The following is a 26,587-nucleotide window of genomic DNA, read 5'->3' on the forward strand; positions in this document are numbered from 1 at the left end:
AAAATACCGTTTCTGGACAATTTTGACCAAAAAATTGCCTTTTTCCGAGTGACAGTGCTTGCTTGAATAAGAAAGCGTATGAACAAAAGAAAAAAGGAAAACTGTTTTGTTTGACCGCGTCGCTAATGAAAATTAAGTTTTTTTAGCCTTTGGAAAAAATCCAACTGTTAGATCGTACGTTTTAATTTCGCACGCTCCCACTCAAAAAAAATATATAGTGCTTCTTAAGAAAGCTATTAGGTCTGGTCGGCCAAAAATGGAACCCCACCCCCTTCGATCCACCCCTGATATTGAGACTATATTACTGCCGAATTTTAGGATCAAGATATTTTATTTTATTTTGATTCAATTTAATAAGAGTTTAATTCAAGATAAAGAGAAAAAACTAAAGTGCGAACAAGGATTGCCCATAGCACAGAATCTTCCGACCACAAAGATTGAAGAAAGAAATCCTAAAATTGGGGAAAGTTCAAAATCTTTTTAAAAAAATCATTTTTATTCTTGTTTAAAAATTCTTGGTTAAATTTTTTTTAAAGCATGGGTCAATTGAACTAGGTCAAAAGCTGCCACATTTTTGCTGAAAATTATTACGCCATTATAAAAACCGCATGAAAATATAATTGAGAGTTTAGTGTCCTTATTATATTTTGTGATTTGATCTGAAAAAAAAAACGGAAAATCAGACCAGCTTATCTCGAAATTGTGAGATATTTTTCGAATTCCAAAAACGGCTGGAAAGTCTTTAGTATGACACCAAACGTGACTACTCACAAGCTTTCTTTTAAATAGCCGAACTAGGGCGGAAAAAACAGTAGACCCCCTGCCGACCCAAAGGGTCCCCCCTTTGTACTATCTTGAGATATCCATTTTTTGTGACGGACCCTAAAATATTCTTAAGGCGCCTTTGGGGCCAATATTTACTAATTTTGAGGGGGGAGCGCGCGCCAAAAATACGCGTTTTTTTGGTCGACACTTTCCAAAAAGTGCTTGAAAACGCCTTTTTGGCCTGTTTTTTGAAAAAGTTGCCAGCGGCACAGAAATTTTGGCCAAAACAAAGCCTTTGTAGTGCTTTGGGAGAGCTCGGAAAATCAATTTGGTCGAACTAAAAAAAGATCGACAAAATTTTCGAAATTTTTTGAAAAAAAGCCCCCCCCCCCTCGAGAAAATCCTAGATCCGCCCCTGATATCGAATTCAGTTTTTTAGGTGGCTGATCCAAATGAATTTAGTAGCCTTTGAATCTTCTAGACTAGATCTACTGAAAAAATGCAACCTTAAGCAAGAATAGCCGGTTACTGTGCAAATAGCATAGAATGTTCCGATCAGTCTTTAAAAAAAAAAATTTTCAAATTAAAGTCGTTTTTTTTTCTGTGTGCTAAGATAAAAAGATTTGAACAAAAAAATAGAAATTAGGCAAATTCAACAGTCATGGTCAAATTGGCCAATTGAAAAAAAAAGGTTTTTTTTTGGAAAACGCTAAATAAATCGTAAAATTTTTTTGAAAAACACTCACATTTTTTTCTAAATTTTTTGCGGAATTTTTTGAAACTTAGATTCCCAAAATGGCACTTAAAAACTCCAAAAACGAACTTTGCTTGTGTAAAACTAAGTCTTAACAGCTTAAATAAGCTTTTTAGATCAAAATTAAATCAAAAATTTGAAACCGGTTTTTCTCGACAGACAAAATTTTCAAAATTGTTTTGTCGTTCGAATCACGACTAAGATGGTTTTGATATGTTATACACAGAGGCGAAGTTGCATTTTGCATACACAAGTAAAAATATTACCGATAAACGCTAGTGGGAAAAACTGAATGAGAAAAATTTTGAGTCTACAAAATTTCTCAAGTGACGCACGCCAATTATTCGTCAATATATACATAATTGCTCGAGAAAGCAAGCCCATTATGACGCATTAGCAGTACCAAACAAAATGAGAAAAAAATACCAACTAACAAGCCTCAATTTATAGAGCGGACACATTTTAACTAGTATAGGAAAAAGTTCAGTGAAAACATCCGACCCTGCCCAGGTTCGAACCCTCTTATGTTGTTAAGTGTACAAAATTTCTTAAGTGACGCAAGCCAAATATGAGTCTACACAATTGCTAAAGAAAGCAAGCCAATGACGCATTAGCAGTACCAGTCAATTTGAAAAAAAAAAGAAATTCGCCAACTAACATGCCTCAATGTATAGAGCGGACGCATTTTTAACTAGTATAAGAAAACTTCATTAAAAACATCCGACCCTGCCCAGGTTCGAACCCTCTTATTTTGCTGCGAGTCTCCTTCAATACCTCTACGCTACAGATCCATGATACCTTGAAGCTATAGTGCTTTTTATAACATAATAGTCTCCGTTAATAATCTTAGCATTGGCTGTACTTAATAGCTGGTTTTGATCAAAATGAACACAGTTTGTCGCAACAATATTTGCGTCGCAATAATATTTGCGAATTAGGTTGGAAAAAAGTTCATACTATCACAAAAGCTTCGCTTGTGTAATAACTCGACCGATTCCGATGATTATTTAGGGTACCTGACTTTGCGTGGAAAAAAAAGAAAAAAAAACTAAAACTTACCCGAATACAAAGTTCCTTCGCATTTTTCAAATAGCCGGAACAATAAAATTATGGAAAGACTTTGACAATATTCAGGCCTCTGATGACATTTTAACTGAACGAACTTAATTTTAACTGAACGAATCTATTACTTTTAATAGATTACACGATCATTATGGGCTTGGAATTTTTTCATTATCAATTCAATAACAAAAGGAAACAAAGATGCGTCCAGATTGCTCTATGATTGTACATTTTTGATGATCGCACCAATTGCCCAGAGATTTATGCAAAAGAAAAAGCCCACTTCTAATTCAAACTGACAAGAAGGTTAAACAACAACGAAATTAGAGAAATTAAAACGTGCGATTAAACAGTTGGTGCAATTTTTCAATAGGCTACAAAAAACTTTTTTTTCATTAGCGACGCGGTCAAACAAAACAGACTTTCTTCTTTGCTTGTGTTCAAACGCTCTCCTATTCAAACGAATATCGTCTTCAAAAGCCCAAAATTGCCCATTGGTTTTTCAATTTGTAGCAAAAGTTGAGCAAAAAAGTGAAGTGAAAGGACTATGCGTTCATCTTACAACTTGATTGGCTCTCTTCTCCCAATTTATTCATTCCTCCTTTTTTACTTTTCAGCCAATCTTCACTTCCATTCAGCGAACAATGGGAACTTCGTTTGAAGCCACTTTTTCTACAAAACTCACTGCGACTATCGCTTAACCACATGGTAGCATATAGGAAATCGCTGACACAGTCAGTCGTATATTTGCTGAAAACATTTTTTTAGAACTATTCATAAAGTGCCCTTCTTTGAATAGTTTCTTAATTACTTTTCAAGTTTTCAATCAAATAACCTTTTTTTTAGCTCAACGCATCCTTTTATTTTTGTTGTCCAAAAAGGAAGTAATTAACTGGCCCTAAATGAAGAAATTTACAAGTCCCTAAATGACGCCAATACATTACGCAACAATGACAGCTTACACGAAGCTCGCTTAATTGAATCAAATTGCGCCAAAGTACAATTGGGAATTGATCAACAATCTGCCACTTTTTTCGCCCAACTAACTCCTTTTCTTTCAGTATCATCGATGTCTTGATTTTCTGTTGAGTAAACTCGGCATTCAAGAGCCAAATTGAGCTGACAACTTTCAATACAGCATTAGTTTTTTCAATGAAAATCATAGATAATATCAAACCAGAAAATTTATTTAAGTAGCGCACTCTTTTGCCCCTTAGTTTTGTTTTGACAAAAGTCAGTAAATCTACAGGAAAATAATGCACCGCTTTACAATACGCTTTAGTCACCGTCATATTACGATGGGTGGCATAATCAAAAAGGGCAAGTCCCTTATCTCTTTGCTAAACCTCCTCCAATCAGTCTAAATCTTATCTCTCTCCTTCAAAAGATCCCTTTAACTTGCCATTTACATTTACATAAAGTGTCATCTGACGCGACTGAGGTCATGGAGGTTTTAAAAACCTTAATTTGTACACTTGTTAACTTGAAACCTTCAATAATTTGTCCTAAATAATAACATATTGACTTAGCAAAAATTTTCAATCAATGCGCTTCCTTAATGACTTACATCTTTCATATTGAACTTTAATAGATTGTCACGGTAAAGTTTTCTTTAACCTTATCCAAACATCTCTCAATATCTCTGCCCATTACTTTGAGCCATGAGCTTTGACCTCGGCAACACCCTTCGCTCAGTGGTGCTAGTGGTGGTATGTGTGGCCATAGTGGCCTGCATAGCCTTTCTCATCCGAAGCAGACGACTGGAGAAGACGAACTTCGTGCGCTACTGTATGGTCCTCGCAGCCTCAGACTTGTCAATTTCCATCTGTTTCATCAGCAACTTCTCCGGACTCGGTGCTGCGTTTAAAAGTGACATCTACCAGCAGATGTAAGTTAACTCATTCGAACTGCCTCATATATGGATAGGTATGTATTGTAGTTTGTGACTATTGTGTTGCATTGGGCGTCTAGTACCATGAAAAAAAATAGTACAAAAGGAAAAAAAACTAAAATTATTCAAGAGAAAAAAAAGAAAGAAAAATTTCTTTTTTGGAAATAAATTAAATTTAAGGGTTGCTCTCTTTTTATTCTCACCGTGCGTGTTGCTCTGTTGATTATAATTGAAGATAATGAAAAAAATATATGTCGAATTAATTTTGTGTAATTTATTTTGATGTATCACATCATTTATACTGGAGAAATAAATTATTATTATTCTTCTTCTTCTTATGAGTTTTATGCTAACATTCTCTTTTTAAAGGTTGATTTTCTGAGATAAAAATACGAAGAACCGTGAAACCCAGATACTTTGCTGTTTTTGATGAAAATACGTGAAACACAGTTCTTTGCTGTTTTTGCCATTTTTTTGTTGCCTGTGTTTGCGAAGAGTTCTTTTGCCTCTGTACCATTATATTGAATTTCGGGTAAGTTATTAAAAGGCGAAATCTTATTAAAATCCAGCTGAATGCACGTATTTTTGAACAACGGGAAAACTGTAGGGTTAAAGCATTTGATATTCAACAGATGCATCGTGAAAACTGTAGATGAGCCGGGAAAATTGTATTCGATCTTTTGTATTATGAAAAAAGATTGAATACTTTATCTAAAACGTTGACTTCAATTAAATTGTGGCGCATTTCATTATATTTGACAATTATCATGTCAACATAGAAACTTCTTACACGTGTCTCTGGTAACTACCTATTTAAATAATTTAGAGATGAATATATAACTAGGCAAAAGAGATATTAAAGATGTTATTATCAATATTAGAGATATTGAAACTGCTTTAAAAATAAAGTGATCTATAATACAAGCTTTGTTTGTGCAAAATCTGAATTTAATCGTACGCCTTCTTATTTTGAAGAAAACTTGGCGACAATTTATAGGTATAAATAATCGGTTAAAAAATAAAATGAGAACTTAACTGTCATTCAAAAATGGGACATTTTCTAAAGAAAGTCTCCAAGAAAAGTTCATTGCTTTTGCTGCTTGCTCGTAGGTAGATAGATATATTAGATTTAAAAAACCAAATAAATCAAAGCCCAATTAAGTATTACGTTGCAAGGATGAAATAGCGAGAACACAAAAAAAACAGCTAGTTAAGGCTACAAATTACAAAAATCGCCAACAGACAGTTGTAAAAATGACAATGATCGCAACAAAACAAGAAATTTTTTTTTGAATTTTAAGATAAACAAGCCCTAAAAACTCTTCGAATTTCAAGAAAAATTGATGGTAAAAAAATTTTGGTAAAAACTAACACAATTCGAGACAACTGGATCAATAACTAATTTTTCATTCTGATGGAAAATCTTAAAACTAAAATCCACTTTCGGAACGAGAAATAACTTGCGTTTTTTTCTGACGACCTATACAAAAAGTCTTCACTAGATTCATTTACGCTTCAAAACATTGATGCATTTCGTCAATTTATTTAAATTGAAATTCTTCGTGGCTTTTTTGGGGATTAAGATTTGAAGAAATTTAAAAAGAAACATTATAATGTTTTCTTAATCAAATATTCTAATTGCTTTTCACGATCATGGGAATCTTTCTCATGCAGCCTATCAAAAAAACGAGAGCTTCGATTTGATACATTATCCGTAAGCTTCACTATGGTAGCAAACATTATCCCTAAACTTCACTATGGTAGCAAATTTAAAAAGAAACATTATAATGTTTTCTTAACCAAATATTCTAATTGCTTTTCACGATCATGGGAATCTTTCTCATACAGCCTATCAAAAAAAACGAGAGCTTCAATTTGATACATTATCCGTAAACTTCACTATGGTAGCAAACATTATCCCTAAACTTTACTATGGTAGCAAATTTAAAAAGAAACATTATAATGTTTTCTTAACCAAATATTCTAATTGCTTTTCGCGATCATGGGAATCTTTCTCATGCAGCCTATCAAAAAAAACGAGAGCTTCAATTTGATACATTATCCGTAAACTTCACTATGGTAGCAAACATTATCCCTAAACTTCACTATGGTAGCAAATTTAAAAAGAAACATTATAATGTTTTCTTAACCAAATATTCTAAGTGCTTTTCACGATCATGGGAATCTTTCTCATACAGCCTATCAAAAAAACGAGAGCTTCAATTTGATACATTATCCGTAAACTTCACTATGGTAGCAAAAATTACGCAGGCTAACAAGTACACCTGGTGGCCGTGCTTGAAGCACAGAATGTTCCTTCCACAATCATGTTTTAAAATTTTGTTTACAGAATTTATGTTCTTTTTAACGAAGAGAAAGGATGCACTTTCAAAACTTTTAGAAACTAAGAAAACTAATTAATCATCGCTCAACACAAAAGTTATGTAGATTTAACCGAGTTGTTGACAAAAAGTGACATTTCATTACAAAAACTATTAGTTCAAGTAAAAAAGATCAAAACCACGAAAATTCAACGTTTTGACTGGTGTTTTGTGAAAAAAATTAGAAATTTATTTAGATGATCACGAAAACTACTCAAAGGCGACGTTCGACTTCGCAACGCAAAACTGGCAAAAAGGAGATTTAAAATCGCAAAAAAGCCTGAGACAAAAATAAGCTTTGAAAAACTTTTCATGACAAATGTAGAATTTCATCTAGTTTTTTTTCTTAAGAAATAAAGAAGTAGTTTGAAAAATCATGACTGTAATATTTTCATAGTCAAAAGTTTCTAGTGTTTTCTCAAAAATAGTTGACCTTGAATTACACAACACGATTACTGAATCTACACAGAGGCCAAACTGGACTTGGCATAAACAAGCAAAACCAGCAAAAAGGAAATTTAAAAGGGCAAAAAACAATTCTGGGGCGAAAGAGACCTTTGCACATAAGAAAGATTTTCCCGACTACGGGATTCGACCAGTGGACCTCCGTACTTTGAGATCCCTCTTCCTCCGCTGAGCGATATAGTCTTGCTCTCTTCTTCTTTTTTTCAGTTCTATAGTAAATAATAGGCAGCAAGAATTCGCTTTACAGCGGACAAAACATTAGTAGCGTCTGCTTCTTCAAAACCTTAATTTCAAAATTAGATCGCAATATCCAAACTGAAATCAACATTTTCTTTAAAAATTGCTCCAAAAAGTTCTTTAAAAATCGTGTTAGAAGCCTTGTCATAAAAATCCCTGCCTATAATTTTACGATATTAAAAACTGGATATTAAATAAAGCCTCGTCTTCCTATAATAGTTTTATTACAGCACTTGGTTTGCTTTTATTTCAGAGTTGCTGGCTACATAATGGTGTTTGGACTGTTCTCGCTTAATACCCAGGCGCTAATTGCCGTAGAGAGGTTCATGTCTGCCCGTATTCTAATTAGAGCAAGTAAGTTTCTACCAATCGCAAATCTTGCGGAAATGACAGATAGAATGAGTTGAAAAGGTTGAAATTAAAAATGCATTTGAGTGAAATTAGCAGTTAAACATATCAAGTTTTTAAAACGTTCGATCTTTTTTGTCCGAGTGTGATAATAGATGTAAGTATTAGTCTCAAAGACTGCCTAAAACTACTGGCTTCCTTATGATTATCATAATGGTATCTATTTATTTCTACGATGACGGCGGCGTCATTTGCGTCATACTCGAAAATTCTAAAACCCCAGTTTCAAGGATACACGGTTGCTGTGCAAGAAGCACAAAATATTGCGACCACAGTAATTTTTGCGCAAAAATTGAAAATATTTCAATTTTTATAAATTTTCCATTGTTTTTATTCTGGGATAATTGCTTGCAATGTAGTTCAGTAATTGGAAAACATTCAAAAAACAGTCAAAAATGAATGAAAAAAATGTCAAAAATGAATGAAAAAAATGTCCAAAATGATGGAAAAAAATGACATTGTTAAACTTTTTTGCACTTCCTCCTGCGTTAAATAAAAAGTTCAGTGTGAATAGCAGAAACGACCGATAAACTTCTTTGAATGTTTGTTTTTCGCAATCCGAACTACCAATGAAGGGGATTTAGTATTATACCACATTTTATTACTCACAAAGAACATGCTTTGAATTTTTAAACACCAACCATCCCCAGAGATATTTTTCACTGTACGCGTGATCAGTTATGGAGCAATCAGCCGTATCGTAATGAATTACACCGCGTCCATATGGTCTCCAAGTTTAAGCAACACCAAATGATCAAAACTTCGACTCAAACAAAGCAAGGCACTTAGAACAAAAACTGGCTGTGTTAAATGACGAACATAGATCATTTACGCAATGAAACGAAGTTATTCCTGTCTTCGAGTATAAAGACACGCTTGTGACACAGTTCTACCTCGTAAACAAGCAGACCATATCGGAGCGTGCAGCCCATACAATTTGTCAACAAATACTGAATGGGTCTCTAAATGCATTTTTGAGACCAAATTTCTTCTCTCAATTGAATTTGGGAGGATTGCTGAGCCTGATTCATGGGTCGCTTGCTCGAAATATAGCTCGCTTTAATTATCGCAAATGCAACTAAAAAACTTTAAATATCAGCTAAGAGCAATTTTTAGATGGAAATCCGCTAAAATGCGTACTGAGAAAAAATTGTCTGAAGTAGAAAAAAAGATGAAAATAGTAACTTAGCGCTGGTTTATATGCATGTGAAGTTGAATACAAGTTGAACGCAAAATTGTGCGAGTTAGTGTGGAAAAAAAGTGAACTCGTAGTATAACTCGTAGCTCAAAATTTTTCCTAAACACCTACAAAACAATAAAGTTTGTTTTTCACAGCGTGATCGGTATTAAATAGTACTGAGGATGCTTAGAGGGAGAAGACGTGTATTGTGAGTTTGGAAAGTAACTTAGGCTTCAATTGCATTTAGGACGACCTTACACGACCTCCAAGTTCATGGCCATCACCCTGTTCGGAGGATTTCTTCCCGCTCTCCTCACTACAGCGCTCATGGTCTCCATCATGTATCCGGAGAACACATTTGAGATAGATGCCCAGACCATGCACTTCGGCGTCAACTGGAACCCCAAGTCCATACAGGTCAGTGCTGCTGTCATTATGGTCATCAAACACACGCACATGAATATATATATATACGAACGCACGACGCACGCACACACACATATGGACATCTTAATTAATCTATATGCAATTCGTGCTCAGATTTTCAATTTACTGCACGAATTTTACATGTTATACAAAAGCTTCGAAATACATTACAAAATAGACACGACACACTTACGTGATTATATACATTTCAAAATGAATAAAATACACATTATGGATCAACCGTACGAATCTAGGCTAAACTCAAAGTTAGCTTATGAAAAATCCATATCCCACCCCCCTAAATCGATTGGGTATGTGAGTGTGTGTGTGTGTGTGTGTGTGTGTGGGGGGGGGGGGGGGTTGTACGGTTGATATCACATTATTTCTAACTTTCTCAATACGTGATGTTTTGATATGGATTCCAATTTTAGACTGAATAATAGTAAGCTTACTTATCATAAGACCGAGCTTTATTTGTACCAGGGAATATCGATGATCGTGATGCTGCTGCTGCTCGAGTACCTGACCCCTTTGATAGTGATCGGCGGCTGCTACGCAAGTATTTTGACACTTCACAACAAGCGAGCCGTTTTCTACACTTCTCCACGTATTTCACGCAGGTAATCGTTTTTGCAATACGAATCACGAAGAACCAAACTGGTTAGCTCTTCTTATATTGCCTTTGATAAAAAAAAAAGTTAAAAAAATTTTTGGTTATTTTTCCCGCTGTGAATAGCTGTGCCACAATCCAACATGCTCCAGAAAGAGGTCAAATGAATTTCCGTTATACTTACAATAATAAAGCACTACTAGTAAATACGAAATCTGCACTCCACAATTAAGGATGGCCATAGTGAATATTGCGAAAAAATGTTAAATTAGTAAAAAACAGGGGGTCTAGAATCAGTGAACTTAAAAGATCCACTTGAAAAAAATCTAACCAAGACTACCCATGTCAGGGTGAAGCGAAAACTAGAACGTTGATTTTCAAAGGTAGCTCTAAATAGGTAAAACATCAGAAAAGGAAAAAAATGTTGAAATCAGCCTTAGGAATAAAACTTATCGACTTACCAGTATCGAACCGGCAACCAGGAGATTCTGAGACTCATGTCCTCGAATAAGTGTCAGGTTCCCTTCACAATGGGCAAACACAAACCACAAAAGAGGCAGACAGAACAGATGCTATTAAATTGCCAATTATGCAGCAAAATGCACCAAATGATAATTTTTATGTGCTAGTTGGGTTCGCAAAAAAAACAATACACTTGCTAGCTCAATCGTGTAAAAAAAAGATACTTAAGCAATCATAAAAATACAATTTTTTGACAGTTTCATCGGTGCATACATAGTTTGTTTTTTTCCTTTATTTCAGTTCTCAGTCTAATTTCAAAAACTATGTGATTGTTTTTTTTCTGACACTGATGTGATCGGATTGGCGGTTTTCGTCTTACTGTCATGTCAATTCACAGATTTGCGGCTAAGACGGGTTCATGAGGAACAAGCGGTCACTACTTGCCAATTCGATCTTTTTCTAGATTCGATAAATTCGAGCTTTAATTTATTAGGTTGAGATTTTAACAGAAAACCAAACAAAAAAAATGATAAAAACATTTGAAAGCAAAAAATTTTGAGGTAAACCGTATTCCTCAATAGTCAAAACAAAAAACACAGTATATGCTTCAGTATAAATAAAAAATACTAAATGAATAATTCTTTTTAAAATGTTGAAAAATTAAAATATTGAATGTATTGAAAACTTGGAGCGGACACAACCGAGGAGCATCTAAAAATCGTCTGCCTTTGAAAAAGTTTAATACTCTTAATACTAGCGCGGTGCTTCTACCTTTTGACAACTCATAAAAAAGCGTATTTGAGTGTATTCTGACAGCACCCAATTACAGGGCTGGTAATTTCAAATTTTGTAAAGTTTTTTAGACTCAACTTTTTCTTTGCTCAAATTTTGAAAAACCATAAAACTTAGGTTTTTTTAAGTTCTTTAGAAAATTTCAAAATTACAAAAAAGCCACGGAAACTAAAAGCTATTGAGCAGTCGCATTTGGGCTGCAGCTCTTGAGAGTAATCTCGCAATACCTAACTACAGCATTGGAAATTTCAAATTTTGAGGAACTTCATTTGAGTTTTCTAACATTTCTTTGAAAAAACAAAAAAAAACGTCAAATCTAGAAATCTACAACGATTTGACCATTAATATTTGACATAAGATTCGCAACGCCGAAGATTACTATTACAGACCTCAACTACAGGGTTAGAAATTTCAAAACTGGAAACCTACTTTCAAATGAAAGTTTTCTGAAAATTTTTTTGAAAAAATCACAAAAAAGTTATATCTCGAAAACTACAAGGATTTGAGCAATCAAATTTGTAGGCCAAATTCGCATTGCTATTGCAATATGCGATATAGCTTAAACGTGCAAAAATTCTTTCGTTAAACATGCAAAAAATTACGTTGAAAAAGCTTAATTATGGCAAAATAGTGAAGCCCGCATTTAAATATATAATAGATATATTTCGAATTAATTTCACTAATATTAAATAAAATGATAGAAAAACAAAACATTCAAATTAATTTTTAAATGTCGAAACAAGGAAAGCTGCATACAAATGAACTTGTATGATAGCCAGGATGAAATAATTTTAAAAAAAGAATTTTCAAAATTTTGCAATTTTAAACTTTTGTTTAAAAAGTTCTCTACAACTACAAGGTTTCAAAGCATCGTATTTTTACTGTGTATTCAGAACAAATTTTCGAATCCTGTACGATGCAGTTGCTGTTCAGACAAAAAAAATTAAAAAAATAAAACTATTTCCTTTTTAAGGATACCATATCTCTGAACTTTTGGTGCTTTTTTCGAAGCGTTTTTTTTCTAACCAAGAAATTCGCATTAATTTTTAGTAGCGTGATTTCAATGATTTACATCAATAATCAAACCGTTTTTCTCATTTTTCTCTTCCGTTAAACAGATTTACACAGCAATTAAACTTAGGAATTAAGGGAATAAGTTGAACAGAGAAAGAGAAAAAGTTTATATTTTTAAGTACTTTTAAGAGCTTTAATTAAAACCTATGGCATAAAACATTTAGACTTGAACACATTTATGAATGGTACTTATAAACTCACTAAGCGTCAGATTCTTTTCATAAGACTAGCTTAAGAAAAATGAAAATCAAACATTTTTGTTACTGAAAATCAAAAATTACATGTCGACATCAAAAATAATGTCAAAATCGCAATCTCTCAAAACTAAAATTCATTTTTATTAAAGATTTCTTCTCAAAGTGAGGGCTTCCACCTTAGTTAAATTTGTTGCTGAATACCCCAATTCAAACCAAGTGTCTCGAAACTGAGACTACTTTTTCTATTTTTGTATACGAATCACGACCAATAAGGGCATTAATATTACACCAGAATCGACCCCAATTTTTATTGATTCACCTGCAACATGGGGCGGAAAAAAACCGGCATATGCCGTAATTCTTCATCACATCGTGAAGCGGCAGGAAAAACACGAAGACCTCGCTAATGGATTCGACTAAATTGATTTTTTTTCAGCGTAGAAAGAGATACTTTTACCCACATTTCTAACAAATAGCTAACGTCATTATTATAAATTATAAATAACATTTAAGTTAAATTGAATGTTAAATAACTATGTTAAAAACTTCTTCCCAACCCTGCTTTTCCAGGGTGCGCAATATAAACATCATGTGTATGGTTTCCTCCATGGGCTTCCTGGTGGCATGGACCCCTTATGCCACACTTGGCTTCCTCTCACTGACACGAATCACAGAAATAGGTATGCTCACTTAACTCTCAACAATTACTCACGAGTCTGATATAACATAACATTGCACATTGTAACTGCTGACAAAATTATCACATCATAAAAAAATCTCGATATTCAAACTCATTTTTTGCGCTATTTTTAAAATCTGCATACAATTCGAGCAACAAAATTATCCAAAAATAGAAATAGAAAATGCGTCTGCGATTCTATTTATGATTTTTTTTCAATGCTTATCATTTCGGATAATATCAAAACAAAACGTGTGGAACTGGACCAGCTGTGGAATGCATGGTTTTTCTGCTTCATTTCTACGCCATGACAACTTTAGGAGGACTTTTGTGGCTGTTGGCCAATGTGTGTGGCAAGACATGTACCATCTACAACTCAGCCCTCTTCTATGCATCCACTAGACAGCTCGAAATTCCCCCCAGTGTCATCCCTTCTGGCCCCCCTGATATCCCCACAGTCACTGGAAACCAACTCAACAAACAGGTAGATTTGCTATCTTACCACCATTGTCTATACTTGTATCTATCCGACACCTCCCCCAACCCCCCCCCCCCCCAGCTACCCTTGGGCTGCAAACGGGGGAGGGAGACTCTTTACCTCATGTCATTAAAGCCACATTGTAAGCACTTCAAGCTTGCTACATCTTTCATCATGATTCAGTCAAAGTATTTTTCAAATCAGTATTCTACAGATTACAATAATCAAAATGTACAATGAAAAAATTCATCGATCAATTCGTGTAGCAATTCGTTCATTCATCAACCGCCAATGCACCGGAAAACTGATCCTTATCAATGAACCACCACGCTTTGCTTCATTGATAATCTCAAGGCTATTTTGGTGTCAGCCGAGTACCGCATCGAGTTGTTATGCTAACGACAAAATCTCTTGTAGATTACTTCTATGTCTTTAGACCTGATCACGAAATAGGAACTAAATTACCATTCCGCTGTTTTTTGCTTCTTTCCACTTTAAAATAGGTACCTCAAATAAATGTCAGATGGGCTTGAAATATGTCTATCATTAAAGACCCTTTCAGTCGGGATTCGATCGACACTACTGTGATCAAAACCTTCAGTGGTACCTGCATATCATCCGGCAATGTTGTTTGGTCTTGTTGTAATTAAAAGTTAATTAGTTCAGATTATATGACCAGACAAAGAACTATTGTTGAGTGCTATCGACAACATCGTTTCAATTGGCGGCTGGTTCTGTTGATTTTGTCCACTGCTCAGGTTCAAGGTCAAAGAAATAATTCAAAGCACTACCACCCACTTTTTTTCTCTCGATAACCACCAATTGTTTCCTTTTCTTCATCAATATCTTCCTTGAAGGGGTTTACATGTAGCTTTATCTTCGTCTCCAGTTTGACTGCAAGAGAAACATCAACTTCCGCGAAATTTATCAGAGTGTCAATATTTGGCCCTAAACTATCACCATTTTGTTGATTCAAGGCAATTCTACTCTTGAATTTTCTATTGATTTCAGGTAATAATCAAAGCTTACTCATCCATTATTGCGAACCATAGGTTGCTATGAGTTCTAGTAATTTGACCACGATTACGATTTGATTACTTTCATGTTTTCTGAAGCATAAATCATTGTTTTCCTGTAATATAAGTACGACTAGTACGAGGATGTATAGGTGCTTTCTAAGTACAAGTGGGGTGCTTAAATCAGATAGTTGAACCTCGGAAATTGATTGTTTCTTGAAGACTACAAAAAAACTATGTCAGGCATGCTAACAGAAATAAGAAAAAACCCTGAAAAGAGTTTCAGACGTTCATATTTTATCACAGAAAATATTTCTAGTTTAAATGAAATTTTTAGAACGAATAGTTGCTTCCTAGAAATAATTTTGAAGTAATCATATCATCAATTTTGAAAAATCGCCGACAAAAAATAATGGGCGCTATATTGTTCAGCCATGGTGGTGGCAATTCAGTGCACATAAATAACAGCATGAATTGTGTCGAAAAAGAACTTTAAAAGTTTGCGGTGGTTTTCAAGCATTCGCTCTGCAATAAGGTAAATGACCTCCGAAATTTTTAGTTTGTACTATGAACAAAAAGCGTACTTCAACATTCTGAATGTTACATTCGTACAGAAAATGTGAAAATGTAGACTTTAAAATATACCACTGGGGAAAAAAGCGCCATCAATGAAAAGGTTATCCTAGCTCACCATTTACTCAGGGACTAAAATGTTCTCTGGCACCAAAACTAATCATAAGTTGATTGAAGTGTTTAAGTTGATGAACTGCAGTAAATTGGATAGTGCTCCCGCCTTCCTGACCAAAGGTTAGTCAGTCAAGGACAAAATTAGCCCTGATATTGTGGTTTATGGGATAAAAGAGCTAAAATTGGTTCGCCGAGGAGAACTGAATAGCTCTTATGCTTGTCATTTATCATGTTAATGAATGAATGTTTTAAAATGAAATAAAAGCAACTTGTTTCAATAACAGAGAGCCGCAAATGGCCGAACGACAGCAGTTGGAGTGAGGAACTTGGGTATGACTGTATCGACCGGCCCTTCTCCCGACATGCCATATATCAACAGCGCAACCTCTCAAAGAACGGAGCTACAACTCAGTCCACGTCGTGAGGTCGTCGTTGGAGCGTAAGTTTTGTTCACCCAGAAAACGTCATTCCACCAATTAAACAACAAAAACAACAACTCGTTCTTAATGCACACACTCAATGTTCCTAATATATACATGTGGTTCTATATTTGCGAGTAAATTGATCTATCGTCAAAGAGTTGTTCAGATCGCCGGCACGAAGTGACAGAGGGAGCTGTTCGGACCAAGTCTACTCGGGACCTTACATGACTACAAGCGCAACAACGACACATCAACATTGAAGACGCAGAACATTGATCTATCACAGTTCTCCATTATACTTAACAACTTGCGCCCAGCTCAAACCCGGCTAAACTGACAAAATATCAATAGACTGAAAGAAAAATCACCAAACCACAAATTGTTTCTTCTATCGACCTTTTTTTTAGACCGGCAGTTCTGACTCTTTAAGCTCTTTCGCAACCTAGATTTTCACACATTTTCTAGCTCTCTCAAAATTAATGTAAATTATCGCCTTAAGAAAACTTTAAGGTTCAAGTAGTCAAAAAATGTGAAAATGCAAACAATTTTGATGTGTTGAGGCATTTTTCTGATTTACTTTAGAAATTTTTGTTTAATGTCATCTGAAACGCTTAAAAAATTACTGCTATTGATGTTTTATTTCACATCTGCATGCGTCGATATTTTAAAACAACGATTGTAAATAAATTTTGGCTCCAAATTGCTTGAATAAACTTATGTATTTTTACAAAAAGTCTTGCTTTTCATATTTCGGGAAATTATCAAGTTTACTCTTTCATTTCAAGTCTGTTTTTGTTCCGATTTTCAAAGAAAATGCAAAGGGTGGTTATTTTGTTCAGACCATTTCCTGGAAGAAAATTGTAGTGTAGATCGAATTTGGAATGAAAGTTTGGAGCTCTTTGAACAAGGCTATTCATTCAGTGAACTTAGAAATTTTTCAGCTTGTTTTGATAGCTTGAAACGCTTCGCAGGGAAAATCTTTTGTACAGCAAGCTATTCAAGTGATAAGACTACAACGCAACTTTTTGCATCTCGTTTTGATTTCTTGAAAGTGTTGGCTGAAAACTGAAAGTTTTTTTAGCTTCTCTAGTTTACAGCTAAACTATTGGATCAATCGTACAATCTCTCCCCCCCCCCTAAGTGACCAACCGTAGAATGTCCCCGTAGCCACGTATTAAATTTGAAAATAAATTCCACACAAAATTTGTTGTCACAATTTTTATGTGGGATTGCATTTGAATGCTGTTAATAACCTCAAATAACGTATTTTTAATCACTTTTCTCGAAATAAATTGTTTTTCTATACTCAAAGTTATTTCCTGAAAAATCTTCCAGTTCTGTAGATAGCTTAAACTCATTTGCTAAAATGATTTTTTAAATGATGAAACTATCAACAATTTTAAGTTGTCCTTATAGCTTGGAAGTATTTGCTGAACAATCAACTATTCAAATGAAAAAGACGCAGCGACGGCATTTATGGTCCTTTTGATATCTTCAAGTTTGAATTTTCAAGAGTTAATCAGAAAACGATGTTTTTTGCAATCTCTTTTTTATGTTTTAGATGTGAATTAGATTTCTTCTCGATTTAGATTCGATTTCTTTTCACCTTTTGATCCAGTTTCTTTTATTTCGAACATATGGCATAAAACATTTAGACTTGAACACACTTATGAATGGTACTTATAAACTCACTAACCGTCAGATTCTTTTCAGAAGACTCGCTTAAGAAAAATGAAAAAGGAAAATCAAATTTTTTTGTTACTGAATATCAAAAATTACATGTCGACATCAAAAATAATCTCAAAATCGCTATCTCTCAAAACTACGATTCAATTTTATTAAAGATTTCTTCTCAAAGTGAGGGCTTCGAATCTTAGCTTAACTTGTTACTGAACAGCCCAAACTCAAATCAGGTGGTCTCGAAATTGAGACTACTTTTTCTATTTTTGTATACGAATCACGACCAATTAAGGGCATCAATATTACACCAGAATTGACCCCATAGATTTTTTATTGAATCACCGGCAACATGGGACGGAAAAAACCGCCATATGCCGTAGTTCTTCACCACATCGTGAAGCGGCACGAAAAACACGAAGACCTCACTAATGGATTCGACTAAATTGATTTTTTTCAGCGTAGAAAAAGATACTTTTACCCACATTTCTAAAAAATAGCTAACGTCATTATTAGAAATTATAGATAACATTTAAGTTAATCTGAATGTTAAATAACTATGTTTAAAAATTTCTTCCCAACCCTGTTTTTCCAGGGTGCGCAATATAAACATCATGTGTATGGTTTCCTCCATGGGCTTCCTGGTGGCATGGACCCCTTATGCCACACTTGGCTTCCTCTCACTGACACGACTCACAGAGATAGGTATGCTCACTTAACTCTCAAAAATTACTCACGAGTCTGATAACCTGATATTACATAACATTGCAACTGCTGACAAAATTATCACATAAAAAATCTCGATTTTCAAACTCATTTTTTGCGCTATTTTTAAAATCTGCATACAGTTCGAGCAACAAAATTATCCAAAAGTAAAAATAGAAAATGCATCTGCGATTTTATTTATGATTTTTTTCAATGCCGATCATTTTGGATACTATCAAAACAAAACGTGTGGAACTGGACCAGCTGTGGAATACATGGTTTTTCTGCTTCATTTCTCCGCCATTGCAACTTTAGGAGGACTTTTGTGGCTGTTGGCCAATGTGTGTGGCAAGACATGTACCATCTACAACTCAGCCCTCTTCTATGCATCCACTAGACAGCTCGAAATTCCCCCCAGTGTCATCCCTTCTGGCCCCCCTGATATCCCCACAGTCACTGGAAACCAACTCAACAAACAGGTAGATTTGCTATCTTACCACCATTGTCTATACTTGTATCTCCTCAACCCCCCCCCACCTAACCCTACTCTTGTGCTGCAAACAGGGGGGGACTCTTTACCTCATGCCATTAAAGCCACATTCAAAACACTTCTCAAGAGTGCTACATTTTTCATCATGATTCAGTCAAAGTATTTTTTAAATCAGTATTCTACAGAGTACAACAGTGAATATGTACAATGTAAAAAAAATTAATCGATTAATTCGCGAAGAAATTCGTTCATTCATCAACCGCCAATGCATGCACTGGAAAACTGATCCTTATCAATGAACCACCACGCTTTGCTTCATTGATAATCTCAAGGCTATTTTCGTGTCAGCTGAATACCGCATCGAGTTGTTATGCTAACGACAAAATCTCTTGTAGATTACTTCTATAGCTTTAAACCTGACCACCAAGTAGGAACTAAATTACCATTCCGCTGTTTTTTCCTTTTATCCACTTTAAAATAGGTACCTCAAATAAATGTCAGATGGGCTTAAAATATGTCGATCATTGAAGACCCTTTCAGTCGGGATTCGATCGACACTACTGTGATCAAAACCTTCAGTGGTACCTGCATATCATCCCGGCAATCTTGTTTGGTCTTGTTGTAATTAAAAGTTAATTAGTTCAGGTTATATGACCAGACAAAGAACTATTGTTGAGTGCTATCGACAACATCGTTTCAATTAGCGGCTGGTTCTGTTGATTTTTAACTTCATTAATTCCATGTGTCTCTAGGTCGGTCAAGTCTCCCAACTCCACTGCTCAGGTTCAAGGTCAAAGAAATAATTCAAAGCACTACCACCCACTTTTTTTTCTCTCGATAACCACCAATTGTTTCCTTTTCTTCATCAATATCTTCCTTGAAGGGGTTTACATGTAGCTTTATCTTCTTCCTCAGTTTGACTGCAAGAGAAACATCAACTTCCGCGAAAATTATCAGAGTGTCAATATTTGGCCCTAAACTATCACCATTTTGTTGATTCAAGGCAATTCTACTCTTGAATTTTCTATTGATTTCAGGTAATAATCAAAGCTTACTCATCCATTATTGCGAACCATAGGGTGCTATGAGTTCTAGTAATTTGACCACGATTACGATTTGATTACTTTCATGTTTTCTGAAGCATAAATCATTGTTTTCCTGTAATATAAGTACGACTAGTACGAGGATGTATAGGTGCTTTATAAGTACAAGTGGGGTGCTTAAATCAGATAGTTGAACCTCGGAAATTGATTGTTTCTTGAAGACTACAAAAAAACTATGTCAGGCATGCTAACAGAAATAAGAAAAAACCCTGAAAAGAGTTTCAGACGTTCATATTTTATCACAGAAAATATTTCTAGTTTAAATGAAATTTTTAGAACGAATAGTTGCTTCCTAGAAATAATTTTGAAGTAATCATCAATTTTGAAAAATCGCCGACAAAAAATAATGGGCGCTATATTGTTCAGCCATGGTGGTGGCAATTCAGTGCACATAAATAACAGCATGAATTGTGTCGAAAAAGAACTTTAAAAGTTTGCGGTGGTTTTCAAGCATTCGCTCTGCAATAAGGTAAATGACCTCCGAAATTTTTAGTTTGTACTATGAACAAAAAGCGTACTTCAACATTCTGAATGTTACATTCGTACAGAAAATGTGAAAATGTAGACTTTAAAATATACCACTGGGGAAAAAAAGCGCCATCAATGAAAAGGTTATCCTAGCTCACCATTTACTCAGGGACTAAAATGTTCTCTGGCACCAAAACTAATCATAAGTTAATTGAAGTGTTTAAGTTGATGAACTGCAGTAAATTGGATAGTGCTCCCGCCTTCCTGACCAAAGGTTAGTCAGTCAAGGACAAAATTAGCCCTGATATTGTGGTTTATGGGATAAAAGAGCTAAAATTGGTTCGCCGAGGAGAACTGAATAGCTCTTATGCTTGTCATTTATCATGTTAATGAATGAATGTTTTAAAATGAAATAAAAGCAACTTGTTTCAATAACAGAGAGCCGCAAATGGCCGAACGACAGCAGTTGGAGTGAGGAACTTGGGTATGACTGTATCGACCGGCCCTTCTCCCGACATGCCATATATCAACAGCGCAACCTCTCAAAGAACGGAGCTACAACTCAGTCCACGTCGTGAGGTCGTCGTTGGAGCGTAAGTTTTGTTCACCCAGAAAACGTCATTCCACCAATTAAACAACAAAAACAACAACTCGTTCTTAATGCACACACTCAATGTTCCTAATATATACATGTGGTTCTATATTTGCGAGTAAATTGATCTATCGTCAAAGAGTTGTTCAGATCGCCGGCACGAAGTGACAGAGGGAGCTGTTCGGACCAAGTCTACTCGGGACCTTACATGACTACAAGCGCAACAACGACACATCAACATTGAAGACGCAGAACATTGATCTATCACAGTTCTCCATTATACTTAACAACTTGCGCCCAGCTCAAACCCGGCTAAACTGACAAAATATCAATAGACTGAAAGAAAAATCACCAAACCACAAATTGTTTCTTCTATCGACCTTTTTTTTAGACCGGCAGTTCTGACTCTTTAAGCTCTTTCGCAACCTAGATTTTCACACATTTTCTAGCTCTCTCAAAATTAATGTAAATTATCGCCTTAAGAAAACTTTAAGGTTCAAGTAGTCAAAAAATGTGAAAATGCAAACAATTTTGATGTGTTGAGGCATTTTTCTGATTTACTTTAGAAATTTTTGTTTTATGTCATCTGAAACGCTTGAAAAATTACTGCTATTGATGTTTTATTTCACATCTGCATGCGTCGATATTTTAAAACAACGATTGTAAATAAATTTTGGCTCCAAATTGCTTGAATAAACTTATGTATTTTTACAAAAAGTCTTGCTTTTCATATTTCGGGAAATTATCAAGTTTACTCTTTCATTTCAAGTCTGTTTTTGTTCCGATTTTCAAAGAAAATGCAAAGGGTGGTTATTTTGTTCAGACCATTTCCTGGAAGAAAATTGTAGTGTAGATCGAATTTGGAATGAAAGTTTGGAGCTCTTTGAACAAGGCTATTCATTCAGTGAACTTAGAAATTTTTCAGCTTGTTTTGATAGCTTGAAACGCTTCGCAGGGAAAATCTTTTGTACAGCAAGCTATTCAAGTGATAAGACTACAACGCAACTTTTTGCATCTCGTTTTGATTTCTTGAAAGTGTTGGCTGAAAACTGAAAGTTTTTTTAGCTTCTCTAGTTTACAGCTAAACTATTGGATCAATCGTACAATCTCTCCCCCCCCCTAAGTGACCAACCGTAGAATGTCCCCGTAGCCACGTATTAAATTTGAAAATAAATTCCACACAAAATTTGTTGTCACAATTTTTATGTGGGATTGCATTTGAATGCTGTTAATAACCTCAAATAACGTATTTTTAATCACTTTTCTCGAAATAAAGTGTTTTTCTATACTCAAAGTTATTTCCTGAAAAATCTTCCAGTTCTGTAGATAGCTTAAACTCATTTGCTAAAATGATTTTTTAAATGATGAAACTATCAACAATTTTAAGTTGTCCTTATAGCTTGGAAGTATTTGCTGAACAATCAACTATTCAAATGAAAAAGACGCAGCGACGGCATTTATGGTCCTTTTGATATCTTCAAGTTTGAATTTTCAAGAGTTAATCAGAAAACGATGTTTTTTGCAATCTCTTTTTTATGTTTTAGATGTGAATTAGATTTCTTCTCGATTTAGATTCAATTTCTTTTTACCTTTTGATCCAGTTTCTTTTATTTCGACCAATGAAAATGGGTAAGAACTTTGTATTCGGGTGTGTTCTAGTGTCTTTTCTTTTTGTTTTCCACGCAAAATCAGGTACCACAAATAATCATCGGACTGGGTTGAGTGATACATCTTATTAAAGCCCTCTCAGTCGTGATTCGAACCACATTACAAAAAATCCAAAAAAATTCTCAGTGTCGAGAAAAACCGATTAAATTTTTTTTTTAATTTTCGTCCTAATTCGAGCGAACACAGCAAACGGGCAGGCTTACAACAGGTGAATTATGCCTAATTTAAGACCTTCAAACTTGAACCAAAGACCTTCGGAACCAAAAACTTCAAAAGCTTCAAAATTTTCCGCAAAAAGTTTTGAAATTGTTTTTTTTAAAGTTTTTTTTAGTCTGTCCAATTTACCTATATTACTATGACTGTCAAATAGGCCTAAATTATATTTGAACGTCAGATACTTTTATCACATCAAGCAGAAAAAACTACACAACTTTCGAAAAAAAACTTTCTAAACCGTAGTTTTCAAAGACTGTGATCGGAACATTCTGTGCTACTTGCACAGTAACCGGCTATGCTTGTTTAAAATTGCGCTCATTTTAACATAAATTCCACCTATTGATCCAGCTGTGTTCTCAAATTGCGTTTGTTTAATCAAAAAGTGTCCAAACATTTTCATGAAACTCAAAGAGCTTCTTTGAAACTAAAAACTACAACCTTTTGACAAGATTAACATTCTTTTTCACGCTTTGGAAAAAATTCGAAGCAACCCACATAAGCAAGGAAACTTAAGAAATATTTCACACTATTTTATAGCTTGAATTGGCTGTCTAAACTTAGAACTTTTTCCTTCGCCAAATAAAAACAAGGCTTTTTTAAAACAAATCAGGTGCAATACAGCTTGAAAAATCAAGTTATCTTGGCGAACAAAATGATTGGCCAAAATTTAAAGTTTTTTTCAATCAAAAATTTCATGCGATGTAACTGAAAAAGCTCATTGCCTTTTTATATCTTCAGTTTGTTCATCTGAAGTATAATTCTCCAATCGATTAAATTTTAAACGTTTGATTTTTTTTCATAGCGTGTATCGCTTCATAAATAACTTGAAATCTCCAAATTATTTGAGTAACTTGAACTGGTTGTCTAAAAATTTTCATTTTTCAAATCAAACTATCAATCGATGAAACTTCGAGGTGTTTCGCAAGTTATTTTATAGCTTGAACCAGTTTGAGAAAAAAATATAGGTATTTCAGCTACACTAAAGAAACTACGAAATCTTTAAATAATTCAACTGCGATGGCCAGTTAGTTTTAAACAAGCAGTATTTTGGACCGAGCTATGAAGAAATGAAATTTTAAAAATTTCAATTTGTTTTAACGACTTGAATTGGTTCAAAAAGTTATACGCTAAAAGCCTTCGCTAAAAAGCTTTTGTGAAGGCTGGAATTGGTTCGCTAATAAATAATTTTTTGTGAAGCAAGCTATTCGAGCGATCAACCTTCTAAGCAGTTTTAATTTCCTTGGATGGCTTGAAAGGTTTGCAACAAGTTTCTCTCAACCCGAGCGACAAAATTTGAATGCATTTCAAGCTGGTTGGATGGCTTGAATTAGTTCCCTCATAAATTGTTTTGATGGCTCTATTTGAATTGCAAAAAGCTTATTTTTAGTATGCAATTTGAAACATTTTAACGACAAAACTTCAAACCATTTTCTGTTGTTTCGATGATTTCAATTGATTCGCCAAAAAAGTTTAAATTGTTTGATTATTTAAATTGGTTCGCAAACTATTTTTATTTTTTGACTCAAGCTTTTCGAGCAAAAAAATTTTAAACCTTGGTAGTTACGCTGATTTGAATAAATTCGCTACAAAATAAGTTGTTTTGATGGCTATATAAAAATCACAAAATTTTAGATGGCAAAGTTCTTATCAAACCATTCAGTGGGAAAACTTTGAAATACTTTGATTGGTTTTGCTAGCTTGAATAGTTTGCAGAACCATAATTTGCAAAAATGATCACCTTTGTTTTTTTAGCTTTTCTAGTTTTACAGCTAAATAAGTTAGTTTTTTCAAGCGAGGTTTTGAAGCGACGAACATTAGAAACTATTCAAATAAATGACTTGGTTGACTCAACGCAGTTTGAAATAATTCGACTGAATCTTTTGAAATACTTCCAGTTTTTAGATAGGATAGTCGGAATAACTTGTCATGAGGGAAGGGCTCATTCGCATTATTGTTCCGACTTTCGATATGAAAGTAACAGAATATTTGTGCTGGGGGTGGGTTTTTTTCTTCAGACAAGTTTCGACTTTTTAACTAGCAAATTTTGACGGAATTTTTAAATATCATTCAAAAGGTATTGTTGTCCTGATTTTAAAATTGAAAATATATTTCACCAGTGATCATTTTTCGTAAAGTTATGGGGGTTTAAAGATTGCCATTTTGGCCATGGGACAATTAACGCGCAATATATTTCGCGCTCTTAACGCGTAAGTGGAAATTTAATCCGTCTTAGAAATCGATCCAAATTGCTTGAAAGAAGCTTATTTGCCATAATTGATTTGTTACGAGGAGCGAGACTATCCTTTATGTACTTTATATGGCGTGTGGGGTGATAATTTTCATTTAAAAAATCCAATTTTAGAAAAAAATTTCATTTTATTTTATTTCATTTAATTTTTCTTATTGTTATTACTGCTCCGTAAACCTCAAAAGGCAGCCGGAACATTCAGGGCTTCGCCCTGATACGAACGAGCAATCTTATTGCTTTTACAGTCAAGTAACAAAAACCATAGCCAAAACCAACACTGTAAATTTTACAATGAGGGAGGTTTAGTTTGCAGGAGCATGGGATTATGATGGGAAAGAGTAGAGATTAGTTGTGAATAAAACAAGACTGCTCGTATATGAGGGCAAAGCCCTGAATGTTCCGACTGTCCCTTAATTTATATCGAATAGCTTTTGTGGAAAAAAAATATTGAAAACCTATACATTTTGGACAATATCTAAGCGTACAATCTCTGAGTCGTACGAAATTTATACGGCCAATTAGCTAGCCTCAACTCAATATGAAATGATTTTGTTGTGCGGGATAATTCGCCATGCATAAATAATTCGCGTTACGCTCTCAGCATTATGAATAAACTCTTTAAAGCGCGCATAATTTAGTCCAGAACATGAAAAATTTGGCAATTTTCAAGCCCCCAGAACATTACAAAAAATAAGTCGATATCTATAATGGGGAATAAAAATTTTTGGTTGAAAATTATTATTTCGATCGGTGAAAATTGACTGAATAAAAAACCACACCGAGCATAAATATTCCGTTTTCTTCGAAAGTCGGAACAATTAAAGAGCTATTTCAAATTCGGCAAGAGTTATTCAAACCTAGAAACTGCCTATTTTTCTCAAAATTTAAAAAGAACGCATCTGTCTATACGATTGTCTTTGACCTGACCGATGTTTTTAATTATTTTGAAATTCACTCAGAGTTTAAACAATGTCCCTTTTATCATTGTCTACCTTGAAAAAAGCTTCCATAGAGCATTTGGCGTTGCTTTTCAACAATACGTGGATAGATATTGTTTATCACGGTACAAGATACATACTTGCATAGATTAACACCTAACGATATCAAAAGGTACCCAAATTAAACTGGTATCAGAAAAGAATTTTTAATACATTCCAACTGTCAATCAAATATTTTGACAATGTCTTGAACATATAGGAGTTGTTCATGACCTTAACATTTCTTAATGTTGATTGCTCGAGCCATTCGTGAGTTTTCATTTGTAAACGTGCGCACTTTGTAACTTTTGATTGAAACATTAAAGTTGGAAACAAAACATGGCAACTAAAGTAATTGAAAACTCAATAGAAGAAGAATGATTCGACACATCATTTTCAGGAGTAATTGGGTTATGGAGTGAAACACATGTGGCTGTCAACAGGGCGAACAGATTGT

General features: G+C 34.5%; 4 protein-coding genes across 4 annotated transcripts in view; all 4 read left to right on the top strand.

Annotated features, from left to right (window-relative positions):
• The window catches only part of LOC134842522 (SRSF protein kinase 3-like), a 261,300-nt gene that overhangs the window by 74,152 nt on the left and 160,561 nt on the right, over window positions 1–26,587 (top strand). The gene's annotated exons all lie outside the window — the stretch shown is intronic.
• Window positions 3,158–10,193, top strand: LOC134841551 (uncharacterized). The gene is made up of 4 exons (XM_063857581.1): window positions 3,158–4,469; window positions 7,809–7,909; window positions 9,391–9,560; window positions 10,053–10,193. Exons 1-4 carry the CDS (start codon window positions 4,243–4,245, stop codon window positions 10,191–10,193), a joined length of 639 nt encoding a protein of 212 aa, XP_063713651.1. The 5' UTR covers window positions 3,158–4,242.
• Window positions 13,679–16,538, top strand: LOC134842778 (uncharacterized). Its single transcript, XM_063859263.1, has 3 exons — window positions 13,679–13,867; window positions 15,849–16,003; window positions 16,153–16,538. Exons 1-3 carry the CDS (start codon window positions 13,691–13,693, stop codon window positions 16,244–16,246), a joined length of 426 nt encoding a protein of 141 aa, XP_063715333.1. The 5' UTR covers window positions 13,679–13,690; the 3' UTR covers window positions 16,247–16,538.
• Window positions 18,251–21,559, top strand: LOC134841969 (uncharacterized). Its single transcript, XM_063858081.1, has 4 exons — window positions 18,251–18,368; window positions 18,684–18,847; window positions 20,868–21,022; window positions 21,172–21,559. The coding sequence occupies exons 1-4, from the start codon at window positions 18,278–18,280 to the stop codon at window positions 21,263–21,265; spliced, it is 504 nt and encodes a 167-aa protein (XP_063714151.1). The 5' UTR covers window positions 18,251–18,277; the 3' UTR covers window positions 21,266–21,559.

The sequence above is a fragment of the Symsagittifera roscoffensis genome, chromosome 3 (genome assembly GCF_963678635.1).
Source record: "Symsagittifera roscoffensis chromosome 3, txSymRosc1.1, whole genome shotgun sequence".
Taxonomy (NCBI): Eukaryota; Metazoa; Xenacoelomorpha; order Acoela; family Convolutidae; genus Symsagittifera; species Symsagittifera roscoffensis.